This window comes from Eretmochelys imbricata, chromosome 1 (genome assembly GCF_965152235.1).
Source record: "Eretmochelys imbricata isolate rEreImb1 chromosome 1, rEreImb1.hap1, whole genome shotgun sequence".
In the NCBI taxonomy this organism is placed as follows: Eukaryota; Metazoa; Chordata; order Testudines; family Cheloniidae; genus Eretmochelys; species Eretmochelys imbricata.
The window spans coordinates 256,099,346-256,120,545 of record NC_135572.1 but is presented as its reverse complement, the minus strand read 5'-3'; the positions used below and the strand labels follow the sequence as shown (position 1 = coordinate 256,120,545).

Sequence of the window (21,200 nt, the reverse complement as noted above, 5' to 3'; positions counted from 1 at the left end):
CCCCACCGTCTGAATATGTCATGTAGTACTTCTGAGTTCATCTCCCATTTGTGCTCGTGTGGGAAGCTGTGGCTGAGACTGTCTGCTGTCGTGTTCTGCACTCCTGGTAACACACACGCTGATATTGTGACACTGTGGGAAAGGCACCACGTTCCATAGCTTTAGTGGTTCTGTGCAAAGGGAGGGTAATCTGGTACCCCCCTTGTTCATGTAATGTAGTACATGCACGCTACGTTGTCTGTCATGATCCTTGTATGTGTACCTCTGACCAGCAGAAGGAAGTGAGTGCATCTGACCGCTCTGAGTTCAAAGTGGTTGATGTGAAGAGATGTCTCCATGGATAACCACTTGCCCTGTGTCATGAGGTTGTTGACATGTGCGCCCTATCCTATGAGGGATGCATCAGTGGTGAGTACTAATGATGGGAAAGTCTGCAAGAAGGGGGATTCCTGTGCAGACATTTCTTGGGTCCTACCACTAGTCCAGGGAGTTTTCGACTTTGGACGACAGTGACAGACGTTTGTCTAGCCTGTCTCTGTTCAGCCTGTAAACGGAGCAGAACCACACCTGGAGACACCTCATGTGAAGCCTGGCATGAGTTATCAGGGACCTGCCTGCAGCCAAATGCCCCAGAAGTTGAAGGCAGTGTCTAGCTGATATTTGAGGGCTGTTTTGTACTGAATCTATGAGTGTGGACAAGTTGTGGACCTGTGCTGTGGAAGGAGCGTCCTCGCCTGTGATGAGTTGAGATTGGCTCCTATAAATTCTAGGCACTGTACCAGGGCTAACATCGATTTTTGGACATTGATCTGTAAGGCCAAATCCCTGAACAACTCCACAGTTGTTTGGGTGATCTGAAGAGCCTCGTCGAAGGAGATGATTCTGAGGAGACAATAGTCCAGGTAGGGGTAAATCATGATCCCCTCCCCACTATGGAGAGGATATTGGAAAATACTCTCGGAACTGATGAGCAACCAAAGGGGAATACTCTGTACTGGTGATGATCCTGGTCCAGGGTAAATCTGAAGAATCATCTGTCAGAAGGAAAGATTGATATGTGGAAATAGGCATTCTGTAGGTTGAGGGCTGAGAACCAATCTCCCTGTTCCAAAGATGGAATAATCACTGCTAGTGTGACCATCTTGAATTTTTGAGCCTTGACAAACTTGTTCAGTGCTCTGAGGTCCAGTATGGGGTCTCCAACCTCCCTTCTTCTTGGTATCAGGAAATAAAAAGAGTAAAAACCTTTGCCTCATAGGTGCTGAGACACAGCTCCTACGTGGCTCCTACGTGGAGGAGGTGATCTATTTCTTGTTGAAACAGACTCTCATGAGAAGAGTCCCTGAAGAGGGATGGGGAAGGGTGCTGGGGGAGGAGAGAGGAAGGTAAAATAGATTGTACACCCATTGTGGATGATTTCCAGAACCCATTTGTCAGATGTTATTTGTTCCCAGTTGTGGTACGGAGCATGGCGGCACCCAAATGAATGTGACAGGTTGGCTAGCTGGAGTTGGTGTTGAGGAGAGTGGTCTCTCGGCGCCCTGATCAAGGCACCAAAACTGATGTTTTGAGGCGGATGGTTGTGAAGAGGAAGACTGAGGGTCTGACGGTTTGCATTTCGAAAATCTGGATTTTTCCTTTGCGGCTCATAGTAGCACTGAGTTGGAAAGTGTGCTGTGCAGGATTTATGTTGAGGTTCTTTTTTGTCAGGTATATAAATCCCTAATGACCAAGGAGTAGCCCGAGAATCTTTGAGAGTATGGAGGGACATGTCAGTCTTCTCGGTAAAAAATCTGTTGCCCTCAAAGGGAAGCTGGACAAGTGCAACCGTGATGCTCGCCACATAACAACAGCTGTAGAAATGGACTGGGCTGCTGTCTCAGTTGCAGCAAGCACTGACTGCAGTCCTGTCTTGGCCGCCAGTTGTCCTTCGTTAACAATGGCATGAAACTGTTCCTGGTGTGATCCCGGGAGCTGATCAATAATGTGTTGAGCTTGGAGTAACTGATGTAATTGTATTTTGTTGTCAGGGCCTGATAATTTGCCATTCTAAATTACAGTGTGGTGGACAAATAGGCCTTTCTCCCAAATAGGTCGAGACGCTTCCAGTCACTGTCATAAGGGGTGGACTTAACCTGGTGTTGAGGACCTACGGAGTTCACTGCATCCACAACAATCGAATTAGGGAGGGGATGGGAAAAAAGAAATTCTGTATCCTTAGCCACGACATAATATTTCTTATCGGCCCATTTGCAGGTAGGCGTGACCAATGATGGAGTTTGCCATATAAGCTTGGATGGGTCCAGAAGGACCTTGTTAATGGGGAGGGTTATTCTGGAGGAAGAGGAGGAGTGCAAGATGACCAGCAGTTTATGATGGGTGTCTTTAACCTCTTCAAGAGGTATCTGCAAAGCATCTGCCACCCGTTTTGCTACATCTTGAAACAGCCTGAAGTCGTTTGCTAGAGACCGCAGAGAAGGCATCACTGCCATGGCTAGAGAGGAGGAAGAGATGTAGTGTGACCTCCTCCTCGAATCTGACCTCCTCTTCTTTCATGATCCCTTCAGGAGGTTCAGAGGCTCTGGATACTGTGGCTGAGGGAGAGCGCCTCAAAGGTTCATGAGGTGTCACACTAGATGTTCTGGAGACATGGCGTTTGTATGCCGTCCAGGGACCCCATTAGGGCCACTAGGGCAGTGGAAAGGGTGGCGGTGGTTAGGCCCATGGTTTGCCATACCATAGGGGTTGAGGAGCAGATGAAGGGTATGAGTGAGGGGGCCAAGGTTGGTAACGGACACTATAAGGAGCGTGGTTCTCCTCGCTATCCGATTCTCCACTAGAGAATGAAAGTGCATGACATGGTACTGGTGGAGACTCCCATGTTCAAAGTAAACTCAGTACTGGGGCCCTGGTTACCAAGCAGGGGAGGTTCTGGTACCTCAGATATCCGTGAGGTCCTCTAAGTGTCTGTACTCTTATGGTGCTGTGATTCTTGGTACCAACGATGGTTGTCAGTGCTGGGTCCATGGCACGGAGGCAGTTGGCAATCTGGGCTCCGAGTGCTCTGAGGCTGGATGGTATGTCATTGACGGTGCCAATAGTAATGCCCATACCAGCAGCATTTTCCCGGAGGTGGTATGGTCGCTGTCCTTACCTTTCCTTGTCACTATTGTTGCTTCGGTGCCTATGCCCCTCAGGTGCATCAACAGTATTTGCTGCACCAGACCCTCATGAGCTAGGAGTACCATGTTCAGATGGCCTCAGTGCAGTTGGTACCGATGATACCAAACGTGACAGAGATCATTTTCTGCTAACCCGAGACTCACTCTGGGTTCCCATGGCTCGCTTTTTTGAAACCTTACGTGAGGGGTCCACGGCTGTTTTCTTTTACTCAGAGTCCTTAGATGTCGAGGGCTATGTGGAAGATTCACGCTACATGGGTGAATCCTGGCACAGGTCCGCGGAAGGCTGGAGGGCTGCCTCCATGAGGAGTTTTAGTCTCAGTTCTCAGTCTTTCTGAGATTTGGACTTTAATTGTTGGCAGAGACCACACTTTTGGGAAATGTGGCTTTCCTCGAGGCAACGGGAATGTCTATCTGCTACTGGGATGGTCTCCTTGCACAAGAGGTGCCTCTTAAACCCCAGGGAATTGGGCATACCCTGAACTGGGGAAGTCCCCAGACAAGGGACAAAAGGTTTCTTTTCTTTTCTTAGAGAAAAGAGAAAAAACTAGAGGAACTCTACAACTAAGAATGGGATTAATTATTTGAATTCTAATAGAGATAACGATCCAATGAACGGCCTGCCAATGGCTCCATCTCTAGCCGGGGCAGTTGAGAAGGAACTGAGGGGGGTTCACCCGTGCAGCACTGGTTAGCCTTGTGGCAGAGCATAATGTGCTCTGTGCGGGCCTAATGTGCGGGCCTAATGCACATGCACATGCACATGTGTGGGCCTAATGCACACTGCTACCAAAGTTCTCTGATCAGTAGCGCAGGGATGAGAGCACACCTACAGTACAGCACCCATAGAGACACTACTTGAAGAAGAAGGGATAGTCCATTGTCCTTTGGGATGTGACCTTATGTGTGTGTGGGGTTCAGCTGCAGCTCTAAACCCCAACCTCCAATATGGGTACACACTGCTGATAGGAAGGGGAGGAGAGAAGCAGCAGCAGGTGGGAGAGAGAGGAGAACTGCTAACAAAATCCAAGGAGCAGTAGCCTAAATCAGAGAACAAATAAAAGGAAGTATTTCTTCACACAACGCACAGTCAACCTGTGGAACTCCTTGCCAGAGGATGTTGTGAAGACCAAGACCATAACAGAGTTCAAAAAAGAACTAGATAAATTCATGGAGGATAGGTCCATCAACGGCTATTAGCCAGGATGGGCAGGAATGGTGTCCCTATCCTCTGTTTGCCAGAAGCTGGGAATGAGAGACAGGGGATGGATCACTTGATGATTACCTGTTCTGTTCATTCCCTCTGGGGCACCTGGCACTGACCACTGTCAGAAGACAGGATACTGGGCTAGATGGACCTTTGGTCTGACCCAGTAGGGCCATTCTTACGTTCTTATGAGAAGCGCTGTTTACAGTGGCACAGACGCAGCAAACTGGTGCTGTGATGCACTTCCAGGACTCATAAAAGATGGCAGTACTTTACGTGCCAAATTCTGGAAGTCTGCTGCTTCTCTGATGTTTGTGGCTATGGTTAACACCCAGTTTCCAGGCTATATGAGAAGAGAGTTCTTTCTGGGCATACTGGGAGGTTTGCCACATTATTCAGCACAGTGTCTTTCCAGGCCCATATACATATATTCCAGTCTTCCACTGTGGAGACCTGCAAATGACAACTAATATTTCACAGATATTACAGAACAACTCCCCCCGCTCCTCACACAATGTTCTCAAAAGATCTAGATGCCGGAAACATTTTAAAAAATATATAATTGTCTTTTAAAAGTCTATTCCCCCTACAAATACCAAAGGGATTCAAGTCTTGATATGAATTGTCTGTTTCCTTACACCCAACAACGTGACTTCATGTGCTTAAGGCTTTGTCTATCCAGGAAAGGTTTTTTGACATAGTTTTTCCCTCACTATAGTTATACAGATATAATAAAAGTGAAAGAGTGTATCCAACATTGCTTTGTCTAAAGTGGCTTAGCCCACTTCGCCTGTGAGAAACATCCACACAGAACTCTGATTTTTCAAAATAAGCACCGTTTTCTGGGCTGGTATCTCAGGGTACAATTTTCTGGTGTGAGGCTCAATGCATTGTAAGTTATTTGTCATGGTAGATCGTGAGATACCTACTGGAATTCTGGGACTTGGGTCAAACTCCCATGATTCCTTTTACTGTATCTCATAATATGCCTGTTTTTTTTTACTAGCCAGCACCATTTTTTCAAAGTTTCAAACGAATTTTCAAACTACAACCAGCCAGGATGCTGACCACCTTGCTCCTGACTGTTATTAGGGTTGCCAAGTGTCTGGTTTTCTGGTTGAAAAGGGGACCTGGCAGCATCTGGTCAAATGTACTGACCAGACTCCAAAAGTCCTGTTACTGTAGAGGGGGAGCTGGGCAGAGGCACCAGGTCATCAACCTGCTTGCCAGCCCCTGTCCAGCCGGGCCACCTCATACCTGCATCTTGTGGGCAGGCAAGCAGCAGGCTCTGCATCAGGCTGAAACTCCCATCCAAGCCCTGGAACAGAGGGAGGTGGACAGGACCAAACAATGAGGAAGAAGGGGGTGGGGGTGGGGGCAGGGCCTCAGGGGGTCTGGTTTTTAGAAATAAATTGGCAACCCTAATTAACACAAACAGAACACTCCAGATGTATTGGCAATTAAGCAGGTGGCTTTGAAGGAGATGGAAGATCGCCTCTGTGTTTTTCACAAATATGAAATAATACAAAATAAAACAAATAATGTATAAAAGAAAAGAAAATGAAAAAAACCCATTTTAGGCACACGGTCGCATCACCCAGAGTAGGGAGCCAAGCTCAGACCCTGTAAGGCAAGAACTGCTGCTGTGGGATGAGTGCAGGGCTGACTTGCCCAGGGCCTCCCACTGCTGAGGGCAAGACGCCCCCCTCCACCCCTTCTCCCTCCACATGGATAAAATGGATACCACAAACAATGGTCTGCAGATACTACTGGAGAATGAACAGCTACTTCTGCAGCTATTTCTTCATGACATTTTCTGGGACAGGCTTTACTCGGTGCAGCATTTCTTGTGGCCCCAACCAGTCACTGGTGGGGTGGGACAGTGCTGCAAACTTTCAGGATGAAGAAGGGCACTTTCCTAGAAATCTGTGCAGAACTCAACCTGGAGTTGCAATGCTGGACCACAATGAGAGTCTCCCCTTAACATGGAGAAGTATGTAGCTACCGCCATATGGAAGGTCACCAACTCCAATTGTACCAGTCAGTAGCTAACGAGTTTGGTGTGGTTAAATTGGCAGTAGAGAGACTTTTGGAACATTATGAACAGCCGGAAAGGACACCTCAACCAAATGTTCCTGTGGTCCAGGGAACTAGGTCACAGGTGCAATGTGCTATTTGAGAACACGGTGCAAGTAAGGAAAATACATGTAATGTACTGAATGAAATGAATACAATGTAATGTATACAGTTTGTGAATTAATTTTATTAGGAATGCATATAGGTAGGAAGAGCTGGCTTAAAAATGTCATTGATACACGTGCAATGGTAAACAAAACTACTGATTTAACACATAACAAGAAAGAGCAAACTTAAAAAGCATTAAAATAGTACAGAAGTAACCAAGGTATAGAGTGAATATACGTTTATTAAGATAGGGACTCAAAAACGTGTAGGTGGGGATCGTTCGTGTTCTCTCCTTGTCTTGGGGGTTGAATGGTGAGGGAACTGTCTCTCTCTTGCAGTTGGGGAATGAAAGGGGGCTCCCAGTACACTGTGATCTTAATAGGCGGCAGCACAGGATTAGGTTAGAGAGTTACACATGAATACAGCGTAATATTGTTCTCCAGCAAACTTGTCTCCTTCTGCATCATGTCCAACATTCTTTCCTGCATGTCCCTTTCTCTTGTCAGTCAGTCCATGTGATCTCTTGACAGCTCCTCAGCATATGCCCTGTTGTCCTTTCTCTCATTCCTGTCCTGCAGCACAAATCTTTCGCTCCGTTCCCGAGGGTTTTTTGCCCTCTGCTGGGACTCTTTCACGAGGTCACCAAATATCTTCTTTGTCTTCTCTCTCTTCCCTCAGAGGATTGCCAGGAACTCAGCTACTGGTAACACCCCATTCGATGTGGGCTGTGCCATGCCACAGGCTAGGAGAACAGAGAAACCATACCAGTAGTTACTATACCAATAGAATAGCCACCATGCCGAAAATGACAAAATGTTACTTCTCTCCAAATTTTCTCAATTTTGGAATTCCACTTCCTTGAGTTCATCCCAACTTGGGGTATGCCTGGATATAATACTTTTTTGAAGTTATTTTCCCTCTAGTGGGGTCCCCTGCAATATGGTGTAGCAGCACCCTTTCAATTAAAATTATCCTTACATTTTGTATGTGTGTGTTTGCTTGTTTGGGGATAGGGGAATGGAAGGCATGTGCATTCCCATGGGACAGGCTAATTGTTTTGTACAACCCTGCAGCCTGCCCTTAAGTTGATGAGTATTACTCTGAGCATGTTCAGAAAGCAAAGGACAACCAGGAAGATATATAGCATTGTTATTTGTTATTGGTCACTGAGCTTGCTGGAGTGAAGCATTACCTACATGAGTGTCTCTGGGAGGGCAGCAATGTCTTGTAATGTGCATGTCAAACTATCTCACTATCTTTGCTTAAAAGTCTTATTTCTAATTCTAAATCATCTGATCAGCATAAAGCACACTACAAAATAAAGAGAATTTTGCAGCTGTGATGCATGTCCTGTACTGGCTTTACCAATGCAATGTACTGCAATAAATGCGTGCTTTGTGAAAAGCTTACATGCCTTTTATAATGCCTGCCACCACAAATGCCTTCAAGTCTATGTAATATGAAATGCCTAAAAGAACCTCTAGTGGCCAATTTATCTTGTTTACCTTCACATATATGAAAAAGCTCAAGGCCATGACTAAACTGTGGTCTTACATGAATTTTCTACTACTTCTTCCTTTTTCTTTCCCTACATTAAAACTGCCTTGGATGCAATTTGTTTTTACATTTTGCTCTCTGCCCTCTAGCCACCACCTTGTGTGGTGCCACATGGGTGGTAGTGGGTGGGGGCAGAGGTGGTTGAGAGATAGAGAAATTTAACATCAAGCAGCATAGGGAAGAGGTGGTGTGGTATGTTTTGGTCTATGGGAATAGGATTAAATATTTTGCCTGGGGAGAAAAGCTACTTTTAACTATTTGTATTTTCAGCTTGTATTTCCAGCTTCCATGCTGTTGGGGGCCAGAAAAAAAACTGAGTAAGCCAAGGAGTAAGGGTGCTGCAAAGGGATGGACACGTCTGCCATCATTGTAGCAGCATCCACTAGACATGGCGTCGCACATCCAGCACCCAGAAGAAAGGTTTCCAAATCCCCCTAAGCAGGAACTAATGGGGTGGATAATAGTAATACAGCACTTAATACTTACTAGATGAGATCCCCTCTGCAGCATTCTCACCCTAGCTCTCTGGCACGGCCCCTGGGGGTGTATCAAGCTGGGTCTCTGTTAAAGAGATCTTGGCTGCCCAGGGGAAATTCCTCCTGGTCAGGTGTCCATCGTTGCCTGTGTAGTTTCCGAAGGTGTGTCTGTTTTATTACAGACCATGGCTCGGATGTCGACATATACCGGAGTTCTGTGGTGGCCTCTTTCAAAAGGCAAAAATTCAGTCCAGCTCTTCATAGCACACACGTGTGATGGGAGCATTAAGGGAGGTCTTGTTTTTATCTTTAGCATTTTTAGTAATTCTGAATCAGCTGCTTGCTTTGGCACAGCACTGCCTCATGTCCCAGGAGTACCCCTTCTCCTGCATTTGCTGTGCTAGCTGCTGGTAGATCTTGGCATTCCGGTGACTACTGGACAGATGAAAGTAAACATATTCTTCTCTCCACAGGGAAAGGCAATACAGCATTCCCTGATGGGAACATGCAGAAGTACAGAGCATGATGGCTTGAAAGGATTTGGTGTCTGCGAATTTATCACAACAGATGGCTATGGGTATATGCCAGTGTTTAAACAGAGAGGGGACATCCAGTCAAGAGGACCCCAAAACACCAGTAACCAGGCAGGCCAATGTAGACGTGTAGTAATGTGCAGGTAGGGATGGTAGTGGGAAGACTACCTGAAGCAGTGTTGTTCATCTGAAATGGAGATGTGTCCATACAAACCTTACACTTCTATAACTCATTCTGAAATAAAGTTATGTTGCTTCAAAGCAGATTAGTTATAGCTGGATAAGATGCAAAATAAAGCAAAAAGAGAGAATTTGTGTGTGGATGCAAAGCAATTTATACTGAAAAAAACTAAAGATATATCAAAAAACTTTCCAGTTTAGACCAGGCCTACATTACTATGGGCAAACAAGTACAACAACTAAGGTCCCTATCCTGCAAACATTTATGCACATGCTTCACTTTAAGCATGTGACTAGTTCCCATTGAAATCAGTGGTACTACTGGTGAACTTAAAGTTGAGCACATGTGCGAATATTAGAAGGATGGGGACCTAATTACACAGGTTAGCGAAGAGGCTCTGAAGCAGTATTCTGAATACGTCAAGGCAAACAGTACTAAAATGTCAAGTCATTAAGCAGCACGAGTAAAGTCCTACCCAATAGAATCTGAGGGGGGCACTGAAGAGTACGATCCAGATGCTTGGGTGGTCTCTCCTAAGGAGGCCTCCTCCTGCGATATTGGGTGGTGTTCAAAGAACTTGGAGACAAACAGCAAACTGTGAGGCAAGAACAAAAACAAAACAAAAACAAACCTAACTTGTGCAAAACCCAGAAGGTTCACAACATAATATGCACAGAAGAAAAAAAGTAATGTATCAAATTCTAAATTTTAGAATAGAGAATGCACTGGCAGACTACCCTGTACATTTTCACAAGTTGTTAGTTAACTGCAAGGGAGCAAGAGTTAGTGCCTTGAACACCTTTTTGCCTAAATTATTTTGAACTCTGAGTGCGAGAAATTGTAAAAACTTAGTTTCTAAGCAGTGTAAAAGCAGGCAACTTATACCTTCGTGTTAAATCACAGTAATTTAGAAAGAAGATTGTGATCTAACCTTATATGGAAGGTGGTGGCATAATATTAAAAAGGGACTTTCAAATGGGGCCATGACTAGGATAAAACAACTGCATCCACAACTCTTAGTTCATTATCTAGAAGTGGCCAGGGGAATCGTGATGAATGCAAGCTGGAAGTAAAACTTTGAAAAACATTTGGAAGCTTTCCCCAATGGGGAAGTCTTTTTAAATGGTTTTACTTGGCTCTGTTGAAACTGATCGGTACTAAGATCACTACAGATTGAGCAGATACCTTGGTTAGGAGTCCCGGTACAGAACAAATTAAGTATAAAAATTCAAGAACAAATGCATATTGAAACATTCTGCACTTTTCTTGATTCTGCTTGGTACTTTTTACCTAGGTATACAAAAACCACCAGTGGGTTTTATTTTTCAACCAAGCCTGCAGTAAAACAAATGTCAACTTCATCTAATTGATCAAGAAAGTCCAATGTTATTTGAGACCAAATTAACTGTAGCTGGTCAAAGATAATACACCTGCATCTAAACACATTTAAGTGAGGCACTATCATTCCCCTGATAAGGAATTTTTTTGACCGGATAATAACATATGTGACCAAGACAAAGTTTGTTTTGCTGAATCAAGATTTCAGCCCTCCTATTCATCTTCTAAGAAAGAGTTTCACAGTACAAACAAAAAACTTGAACTGGTTATCTGAACCAGCACTGAGAAAAAAAGAACTATATACTCTCACCACAAGAGCTTTACTATTTTATATTCTCAGACACTTCTTTTGACTTTTTCAATTACATCTGCCAACTAGTTCTTGTGTCATAAAGAAACTCAACAAAAGTCTGAATTAAAGAACACAGGAGTTTTGATTACTTACTCAAGCTGGTCATAATTAACACACATCAGTGGCACCTCTGTACTACAGCGCTGGTGAAATTTATAACCGCAAGTCTGGCATCGGAATCCCTGGAAAAGCAGCTTTCGACAAAAGTCACAGAATGCTAAAGTGAAGAACGTCTTTCGTACCTGTAATGTCGAAAACAAACAGTTAGATAGTTAGATACTTTTGTAATATGACAGGGCTCTATGTTTCCACTAAGATATTACTGGTTTCAGAGTAGCAGCCGTGTTAGTCTGTATCCGCAAAAAGAACAGGAGTACTTGTGGCACCTTAGAGACTAACAAATTTATTAGAGCATAAGCTTTTGTGAGCTACAGCCCACTTCATCCACAACTATTTCACATTTGGGGACAATATATACCTTCAAGTCAGCGGCACTGCTATGGGTACCTCCATGGCCCCACAGTATGCTAACATTTTTATGGTTGACTTAGAACAACGCTTCCTTAGCTCTCGTCCCCTAACACTCCTATTCTACTTGTGCTACACTGATGACATCTTCATCATCCGGACCCATGGAAAAGAAGCCCTTGAAGAATTTCACCATGATTTCAACAATTTCCATCCCAACATCAACCTCAGCCTAAATCAATCCACACAAGCAGTCCATTTCCTGGACACTACTGTGCTAATAACCGACAGTCACATAAACACCACCCTATATCGGAAACCTACTGACCACTATACTTACTTACATGCCTCCAGCTTCCATCCAGGACATACCACACGATCCACTGTCTACAGCCAAGCTCTAAGTTACAACCGCATTTGCTCCAATCCCTCAGACAGAGACAAACACCAACAAGATCTCTATCAAGCATTCTTAAAACTACAATACCCACTTGCTGAAGTGAAAAAACAGATCAACAGAGCCAGAAGAGTACCCAGAAGTCACCTACTACAGGACAGGCCCAACAAAGAAAATAACAGAATGCCACTAGCTGTCACCTTCAGCCCCCAACTAAAACCTCTCCAGAGTATCATCAAAGATTTACAACCTATCCTGAAAAATGATCCCTCACTCTCACAAATCTTGGGAGACAGACCAGTCCTCGCTTACAGACAGCCCCCCAACCTAAAGCAAATACTCACCAGCAACCACACACCAAACAACAGAACCACTAACCCAGGACCTATCCTTGCAACAAAGCCCGATGCCAACTCTGTCCACATATTTATTCAAGTGACACCATCATAGGACCTAATCACATTAGCCACATCATCAGGGGCTCGTTCACCAACACATCTACCAATGTGATATATGCCATCATGTGCCAGCAATGCCCCTCTGCCATGTACATTGGCCAAACCGGACAGTCTCTACGCAAAAGAATAAATGGACACAAATCTGACATCAGGAATCATAACATTCAAAAGCCGGTAGGAGAACACTTCAACCTCTCTGGCCACTCAGTAAAAGATTTAAGGGTGGCAATTTTGAAACAGAAAAGCTCCAAAAACAGACTCCAACGAGAAACTGCTGAACTTGAATTAATATGCAAACTACATACCATTAACTTGGATTTGAATAGAGACTGGGAGTGGCTGGGTCATTACACATATTGAATCTATTTCCCTAAGTTAAGTATCCTCACACCTTCTTGTCAACTGTCTAAATGGACCATCTTGATTATCACTACAAAAGTTTTTTTTCTCCTGCTGATAATAGCTCATCTTAACTAATTAGCCTCTCACAGTTTGTATGGTAACTTCCAACTTATCTGTAGGTATATAGATCTCTTACTATATGTTCCATTCTATGCATCCGATGAAGTCAGCTGTAGCTCACGAAAGCTTATGCTCTAATAAATTTGTTAGTCTCTAAGGTGCCACAAGTACTCCTGTTCTTTTTAAGATATTACTGTCATCTTGCCCTGGAAGATATACCTACAACTCTGTTTTTTGATCTTGGAAATATACTTTTATATACAATAACCAATATTATTTTAAACACATAAAGATCTTATACTTGAAGTAATCTTAGCTTTAAAGAATTATGGCATCCTCTCAACATCTTATCAGACTAATATAGACACTAGACGAAGTATCCTGGGTAATAAAAATGGAAGAATTTAGGACAAAGTTTTCAAAATTCGGTGCCTAGTCAGTCAGCTAAATCCATACTTAAGCATCTAGATAGAAGTAGGTAGATTTTCAGAGGTGCGCATAACCATACTTCAGTAGGAGTGCAGAAGCATTTGGCACCTTTGGCAATCAGATTGCTTTATTTAGCTGCCTAAATATGGATTTAAAGTGGCTAACTTTTAACATCCAAGTTTGAACATTTTGATCTTTAGCCTCTAAGTGTCTACAAGATTCCCACCATCAGAATTAATGTGCATCACTCCATGAGCAGTGAAGACAATGGCCATAGGACTATGAAGCAAAGTCAAAAGTATTCCTGTGTCAGAACTATAAAAGAAGCACCCCTATTTCAAAGATATGACTATTGCAGGCATTTAACCTAAGAAAAATTTTAAAATATATATAGTTGAAGGAGAAAACAACTCAAAGATATATAAACAGAATGTCCCAAAACACCTTGTAAATAGTGGATTTGAGAGAAGGCCTCTTTTAGAGGGTTTTGTTTGTTTATCTTTATCAGATAACCCCCTTGCTCAAAAATCAGAGGATTGGGAACATTCAAATGGTTTATAATTAGACGTGGAGGGTTTAGATTTTTATCGGTAAATGTCAATAAACGTTAGTGTCACCACACACATAAAACCAATGAAAAAATATTTCCATTAATAATTATTTCAATTTACTGACAGGCAAAGTAAGAAAAATGCTGCCTGAGAACTCATTAGAGTTTGATTTAAGGATATTTACCTTGTATATTTTGACATGTGATGTTGACAAAGTGTTTTAACAGTCATAAAGCTTTAACTTTTTGAATCTCAACATCTATGACCATTAAATAATTATTATCTGACCGACCCCACTCATGAAAGCTCCCATAATTTCCCACAACTTCAATATTTATCAATGTAAATTTCCACAAAAATAAACATTGATATTATCCATCAAAATTATTATTTTTTTTTTAAATCAAATTCTGCCCAACTTATTTATAATTTTGTTTAGTAAAACCTGGAAATGTTTGTAATTGTAAAAAAGAAAAAGCTACAGAGCCACACTACAAGGCACAAAAGTTGTGTTCTATTTTGGTTCCCCACCTTAAAAGCACAACTAGTCTAAAAGTAACACAAGCAAGATTTCTGACCAGTAACAACCAAAAGTTTTAAAGGATGCTGTCAGAATTTTTAGAATAGCTTTTATGCATTCATTTAATGGTCCATTGTTTATATAATCCACCCTAAGCCTAAAAATAAAACAGCTTTCATTTAGATTTTGCCCTTTTCCTTGTGGTAAATGTTATTTCCAGATCTGTGTATGGACCTAGAATGATCCAGAGGGCTTCTGTTTAACAGCTTCCACTCATGTAGCACCTCATCGGGTCAAAACATATTTGTGCACCAGCATCACTGATGATGTCAGCATAGCCCTGGGAATAAGGTTCATTAGTTAATTGCTGCTGCAGAGTCAGCAGGGAAGCACAGAACACATTTTATAGATACAACTGTACAAAAATAGTGGATTATTATTACTACTCTGCAATGCAGTGGTGATTTAAAAACCCTAGATACATAGATTTCGGAGGTTGTCTCCTACTAAGATATGAAAATATTAAGGAAAGTCAAGTTGGGTTTATTTTAATGTCAATTATCTCAACTGCAATAAGATTTAGTTCATTTGAGTCTGTTGGATTAAAACCTCTTATGCAACAACCATCCCCACAACAGATAAAAATGTTTGTTCAAAAACAAAGTTATTTTGATTTAAAATGTTCAAAAGTTGATTTAACTCTCGTGAACGTTTTAGACAGTTCATAATGCAAAGTACATACAAAATTGTGTGTGGTAAGTGGCACATTCTCCAAGACTTCCACATGCAACTCCTCTCCTGTGAGCCAGGAAATGTCAGTGTCCCAGCCAATGGGCTTCTTCTCTCTGAAGTGTAAACAAGTCATTTATGGTTACCAACCTGCAAGCCCTTGCAAACATTATGCTAAAGATGTGAAAAGTTATTATTGAGAGGTAGTGGTATTGTGGGAGGTTTCCTATCCAGTCTTTCACTGTTAGAAATGTAAATGGCAAGAAATTAATCTGAGTTTACCCCCAAAATAAATTGCATCACTCTTGGACAAACAGCAGAGTAAAGAGATGCACTCTTTTCTTCAAACCAGCTTCAGCAAAGATCTACAATGCAGAGAATGGCTGGTCCTTTAAGTCCAAAACTGACAGATACTTTTCTATCCATTCAAAGAAAAAGAGTGTTTGTGTGACAATTTGTCCCCATGTTGTATACAGTATTGTTGTAGCCGTGTCAGTCCCAGGATATTAGAGAGACAAGGGGGGTGAGGTAATATCTTTTACTAGACCAGCTTCTGTTGGTGAGAAAGAAAAGTTTTCGAGTCACAGAGAGCTCTTTTTCAGGTCTGGGAAAGGTACTCAGAGCTCACAACTAAATACAAAGTCGAACAGATAGTTTAGCATAAGTAGTTAGCACATATTCACCTTGAATGTTCCCTTAGAATAACTACTTATACTAAACTATCTGTTCAACCTTGTATTCAGCTGTGACACCCTGAGTACCTTTCCCAGACCTGAGGAAGAGCTCTGTGTAACTTGAAAGCTTGTCTCTCTCTCCAACAGAAGTTGGCCCAATAAAAAATTTTAAAATGTTATTAAAGCGAACGTTAAAAAAAATTATATAATACATAGATTGGGAAAAGAGTGTCTGTACATCTGGGTATAGTACTTAGATTATTCACAAATACAAAGTTTGTTTTTAAAGTCATATGATACTTAGTACATGGCTACACTTGCAGATGTAGAGCACTTTGAGTTAAACCAGCCTTCATAGAGTGCAGTAGGGAAAGCGCTGCAGTCTGTTCACACTGACAGCTTCAAGCACACTGGTGTGGCCACATTTGCAGCGGCATTGAGAGCGGTGCATTATGGGCAGCTATCCCAGCATGCAAGTGACTGCAACGTGCTTTTCAAATTGGATGGGGTAGGGTGGAGTGAGACAGGGAGTGTGTTGTGTGTATATAGAGAGAGTGGGTTTTGGGGGGGATGAGAGCGTGTGAGCATGCTGTCTTGTAAGTTCAGACAGCAGCAGACCCCCCCTTCCTCTCTCTCTCTCTCTCTCTCACACACACAAACAGCATTCCACACTAATGGTTGCTTTGTCTCAGAGCAGATAAGCAGCCAGCTGTCAGAAACGGAGCTTTGAAAGGCATATCCGCATTCCTGCAGTGATTCAAAAAAAAAGACAAGAGTGGCCACTTGACTTAAGGGGATTATGGGACGTTTCCAAAGGCCGATCAGAGTGCAGTAATGCAACACCTCGTTCACACTGACGCCCGGGGTTATAGCCAAGGCGCAGCAAACATTATTCCACTTGCCGCGGTGGAGTTCCAGGAACTCTCTAGCCATGGAGTCAGAGCGCTCTACGTGTCTTCCCAGTGTGGACGGGTAGTGAGCTAGGGCGCCTGGGGCTGCTTTAATGTGCACTAACTCGCAAGTGTAGCCAAGCCCATAGAGTACATAATCAGCAATAACCCAAATTTAAGTGAATAGATTTATATCACTTCCCCTACTTTGTCTTTCTCATTTGTCCCCATAACAGACTTTCAGAGGGTTTACTAATTTGGGAGAATGGTAGGATTTTAATTAGAAGTTTAAGGATGGAAATTCACATTAAGAGCTATTTACTTTGAAACCCAGTTCAAGTAAAACCAAATAAAAGTTAAAAATTCAAAACAACCCTACTTCATAGTTTAAAATAAGATGTTTTCTCATAGTTTTTCAGCTAAAATAGACCTCAGGAATAACAGCCTGTTGCATTCTGTTAAGTGCATCCAAGAAGGGGTGGAGGTTAAACATTTTCCCATAAACTTTTCATATGTCATAGCCTTCTTCTAGGCACAGTTTTGTGGCTATCACCCCATATTTTGTGTTGGCCCAAACCATCTTAGCACAAACTAAATAGTTCATTCTGAATTTAGTGAGATTGATCTTTACCTTCACAATGTTGGATGGAATTGGCCCATGCTGGTATACTCCTAGAAAGAACCCTGATAGCGTAAAAAAACCCATACCCCACATAAACCATACCCATCTTGTATTCTGTAAACAGCACAGCATTCTGGGATAAGACCCCTCATCATCAGAGCTTTCTTTAGACTGTCCCGGACTGTCACCCCACATCTTGCTGGAACCTGCAAGGTCAAATATAAGACATAAGCATTAGAGAAAGAGATTATAATTCATTCTCATGGTTGAAGCAAACTAATGTTCCACTCCCTAAAAAGTGCACAAAATGTTCAAAGCACCACAATTTTCATTTTTACAGCACTTCATAGAATCCTAAATAATAATTTCTCAAAGTACTTTGCACATTGTGGACATTGTGTAAACTGCCTACAAACCACACCATTACGAATTTCATATCAAACCAAGCTCAGCTGGACGTGAGTGCCACCTTAAATTTCTACTGACATTTGAGAGAGAAAACTTGACTTGACCCTGGGTGACCTTCTATCTTTCCCATTTTGCAACAGAGATGGCAAAGAGATAGGTAACTAAAAGCTATTTATACATATGATAATTTTGAAGAGCTTGTACTGCAATTAAGTGGAGTGATGTGTCATTTGGAACTAAAAATAAACAGGCAATAGGCTTGGATGAACTAGCTTGAACTGGACTACTTGCCACAAGTTTATAAAATAAAATTTGAAATAAAATACAGATATCTTAAACGGAAAATACCAACTTCAAATCTAGTCCATTTAAAAAGAGGAAAAAAAGAACTAATAGTGGTGTCAGGTAACACATCTGTCCTTGAGGCCCCAGCCAATATTTGTGATTCTAAAGACACATTTTCCTATTTGTAAAGAATATTTTTCTTTCCCCTTTTGCTATTTGACCCACATGAGCAAAGAGGAGTAGCTGAATACAAAGGAAACAGATTAAAATTGACCAAACACAAAGTATTGTGAAATGCACAAACTATACAATTCTCTAACATAATTTTTCCTCTAATCTCTTCCAGTTACGGTGATCTTAGGTGTTTCTTGTAACAGTAGTTAAGCTTTTTAAGAACGAACTGTGATTTTTAATTGACAGTGTTCCTTAAGCAATCAAAAAAGGATAAGATATATTAGGGTGTCTAAACATATCTAACACTACCATTTCAATACTTCTGGTGCTATTTACTGAACAGGGTTTCATTTGCTGATATATACAACAGTACTTTCCCTTCTGCTCATCCCTGGTATTTTATTTTTTCTGTAATGAGCCAGTTCTATGCTAGGAAACTCCTTAGCCTTAACTAACCAAAAAGCCAGTCAGACCACATGAAATGTAATTATTTACAGCTTACCAGGGGCCCGATCCAAAGCCCACTGAAGTCAACAGAAGTCTTTCCATTAACTTTAAAGGATTTTGGATCAGGGCTCAGTTGAGCAGCTAATATTTAAAAATTCTAAAGGTAAATAGAAGCTTGTGTCTCCTACTTAAAGATAACAATGACAATCCTGTTTCAAGTGTCCTGGTGAATGCTACTTTACTGAGGTTATACTACCTATTGCACTTCTATCCTCTACATGTATGTTCTCCTAGAAGAAAGAAATGGAAGTGACCTTCTTGGTCACGGTTGTTCTCCCTGTCAATGTAGAAACTATTTTACAGACAAATGTGTGTCAAAGTTTCTCTTGCTAAACAGCCTAGACCTTTGCTTCCATAAATCCACCCCATTATTCCAAAATACACCATTTCACCAACCTCCTTCTTTATAGTGTTTACACCCCATCCTTCAATTATTTGTAGAATTATGTTCTCCCCCCTTCTGCCCCCATGTACTTGTTACTTAGCCAAACTGTTACAGGTGGGACTTGTAGCAAAGCCTATTATTAAGGTTGTCCAACATTTCCCATTATAAGACCCTGAGTTCAAATGCTTATAATATTGCTAAACTTTAACGGTTTGGGTTGAAATTTTCCTTGCTAGGTGTCTGCCTCACACTGATTTTGACTGGAAAATTTCAACCAAAATGGTTTAACCATTTCCAAGAGGGCAGCTAGGGAAAAATACATTATGCCCATGTTAACACTTTTTTGAGACCTTTTCTTTGAAATGCTCTAGCATTGGCCAGGGACCTGAAATTTGGCAGGGGGTGGCCTTTATGTCAGGGCTGTGCCTTTTGCCATCCCTGTGAAAACTCACCCAAATCTGGCCAGGTTATAAGCCTTTGAAAAAAATCACAGTTTGCACGTGCTCACTAGAGATTTACTAGAGCTTAACACCTAAAACCTCCAAAAATTCTATCCTCACTGAGCATGCTCCATCCCCTTCCAGCTTCTCATGCTGACCTGACTGTGCATACACCATCCCCACAGAGCAAATGAGCCTGCTCCCGCCCAGGGGGTTCAAAAGGCTTTACCCATAATGGCTGTTCTGGTCTGGGAACAGGGAGCCTGTCTATCCTGTGCTCTCAGTGATCCCCCTGGTGGCAATCTAGACAGTGTGGAGAAGGACGAAAGCCAGACGAGGGAAGGAGTAGATTGGGACAAGGAGTCTAGTGAGACTGGGGGGATGGAGGGTGGGAGAGAAACTGTGACTCGGATTTGAAGGAGGGAGACTGCGTCTGGTCTGGCAAGGATACTGGGAGAGAATAGGGCAGGCTAAGACTGGTTGGGTGAGGAGGTAGGGGAGGCTGGGACTGGGAGCTGTAGGGGTAGAGACTAGGACTGGGAGCCAATGAGGAAAGAGAGGTGTGGGAGAACAGGACTTGGAGCCAGTTGGCTGGGGCAAACCTAGCTGGTTTCCATTAAAATTTTTGAATGAATTGGCATGTTCCCACAGAATGTTTCAATTCCATCAAATCAAACCTTTCTGACAGCAAACTGCTCACTGGAAAGTTTCAGACCAGCTCTAATCCATACCTTTATATTCCTATCCAAGATAGGCTGAACTAAATTTTGACTTTGGTTTCACTGAGACTACATACGATGCTTTATTAAAATTCACTTATCTATCACTTTCCCATCTTATCCATTTATTCTATAATTATATAAAAAAATAAACTAAGTTAGTTTGGCAATATTTATTCCTTATAAACTCAGGCTGCGCATTGCTCATGTTTGTATTATTTCCAGAAGTCTAGTGACTTATTTTTTCTGAATCTAAGTTACTTATATGCACTCTTCCCAACGTGCAGTTTGAGACAATCTCAAGTAAAACCAGAAGAGAAATTTAACAGGCCAGTTCTCCTTCTGAGCCTCAGCTAATATTTTTTAATCAAGGATAAATAGAATTGTTGCTGGGACAAATTATTTTCTTACATAAGCAGCAGGAGAGGGTATTGAATATATATTATAAGGGATAAGGCAGAGATAAGGCAGTGTAGATTGTGAGCTGCATTAAGTACTTAAAAAAAAAAAGTAAGTTCCATCATTTTTAACAAATGACTCAGTTGACACACCTTTCATCAAACATTCAGGAAAGTATTTAGCCATGTGCCTAGCTTTACAGGTGTAACTAGTCCCAATGAAATGAACAGGATTACTTGTGCTTAAAAACCTTCCTGAATCAGGGCTGTAGCTCAAATTAATCTATTTAGACAATCAATTGTTCCATTTCTCAGTTCTTATGTTCTTATCAAATATTTGCAAAGTGGTTATGTGTATTTGCAACCATATGGCTGAAATACATTTATTAACTGCAGTCATAAGGATCTAGGCAGGTGTCTAGAAATGCTTTATTTCAGTAAATCTGTGTTAAATTCCTGTAACACTGTAATAAGAGGATATGGGGCTATACCCCTGAAATAACTCTTGCATCCATTTCCTAACATCAGCTCTTTCACTTTGGGACATTCCCAGGAGATAGAAAGCTGGTTCCATGCTGTTAAGCAAAACTATATGATGGGTTATTTTGCTGGATGAAGGCAAAAAGCACATATGCTACTGAGTGCACAGAGACATGGACTCCTGGATGGACGCT

General features: G+C 42.0%; 1 protein-coding gene across 1 annotated transcript in view; it reads right to left on the bottom strand.

Moving 5' to 3' along the window:
- The window catches only part of BRAF (B-Raf proto-oncogene, serine/threonine kinase), a 119,907-nt gene that overhangs the window by 40,211 nt on the left and 58,496 nt on the right, over positions 1-21,200 (bottom strand). The window contains exons 4-7 of the mRNA XM_077828091.1: positions 17,313-17,416; positions 15,038-15,140; positions 11,104-11,252; positions 9,796-9,915 (exon numbers count right to left, since the gene is read on the bottom strand). Coding sequence (XP_077684217.1) covers positions 9,796-9,915; positions 11,104-11,252; positions 15,038-15,140; positions 17,313-17,416 — 476 coding nt within the window. The remainder of the gene's footprint in view (positions 1-9,795; positions 9,916-11,103; positions 11,253-15,037; positions 15,141-17,312; positions 17,417-21,200) is intronic.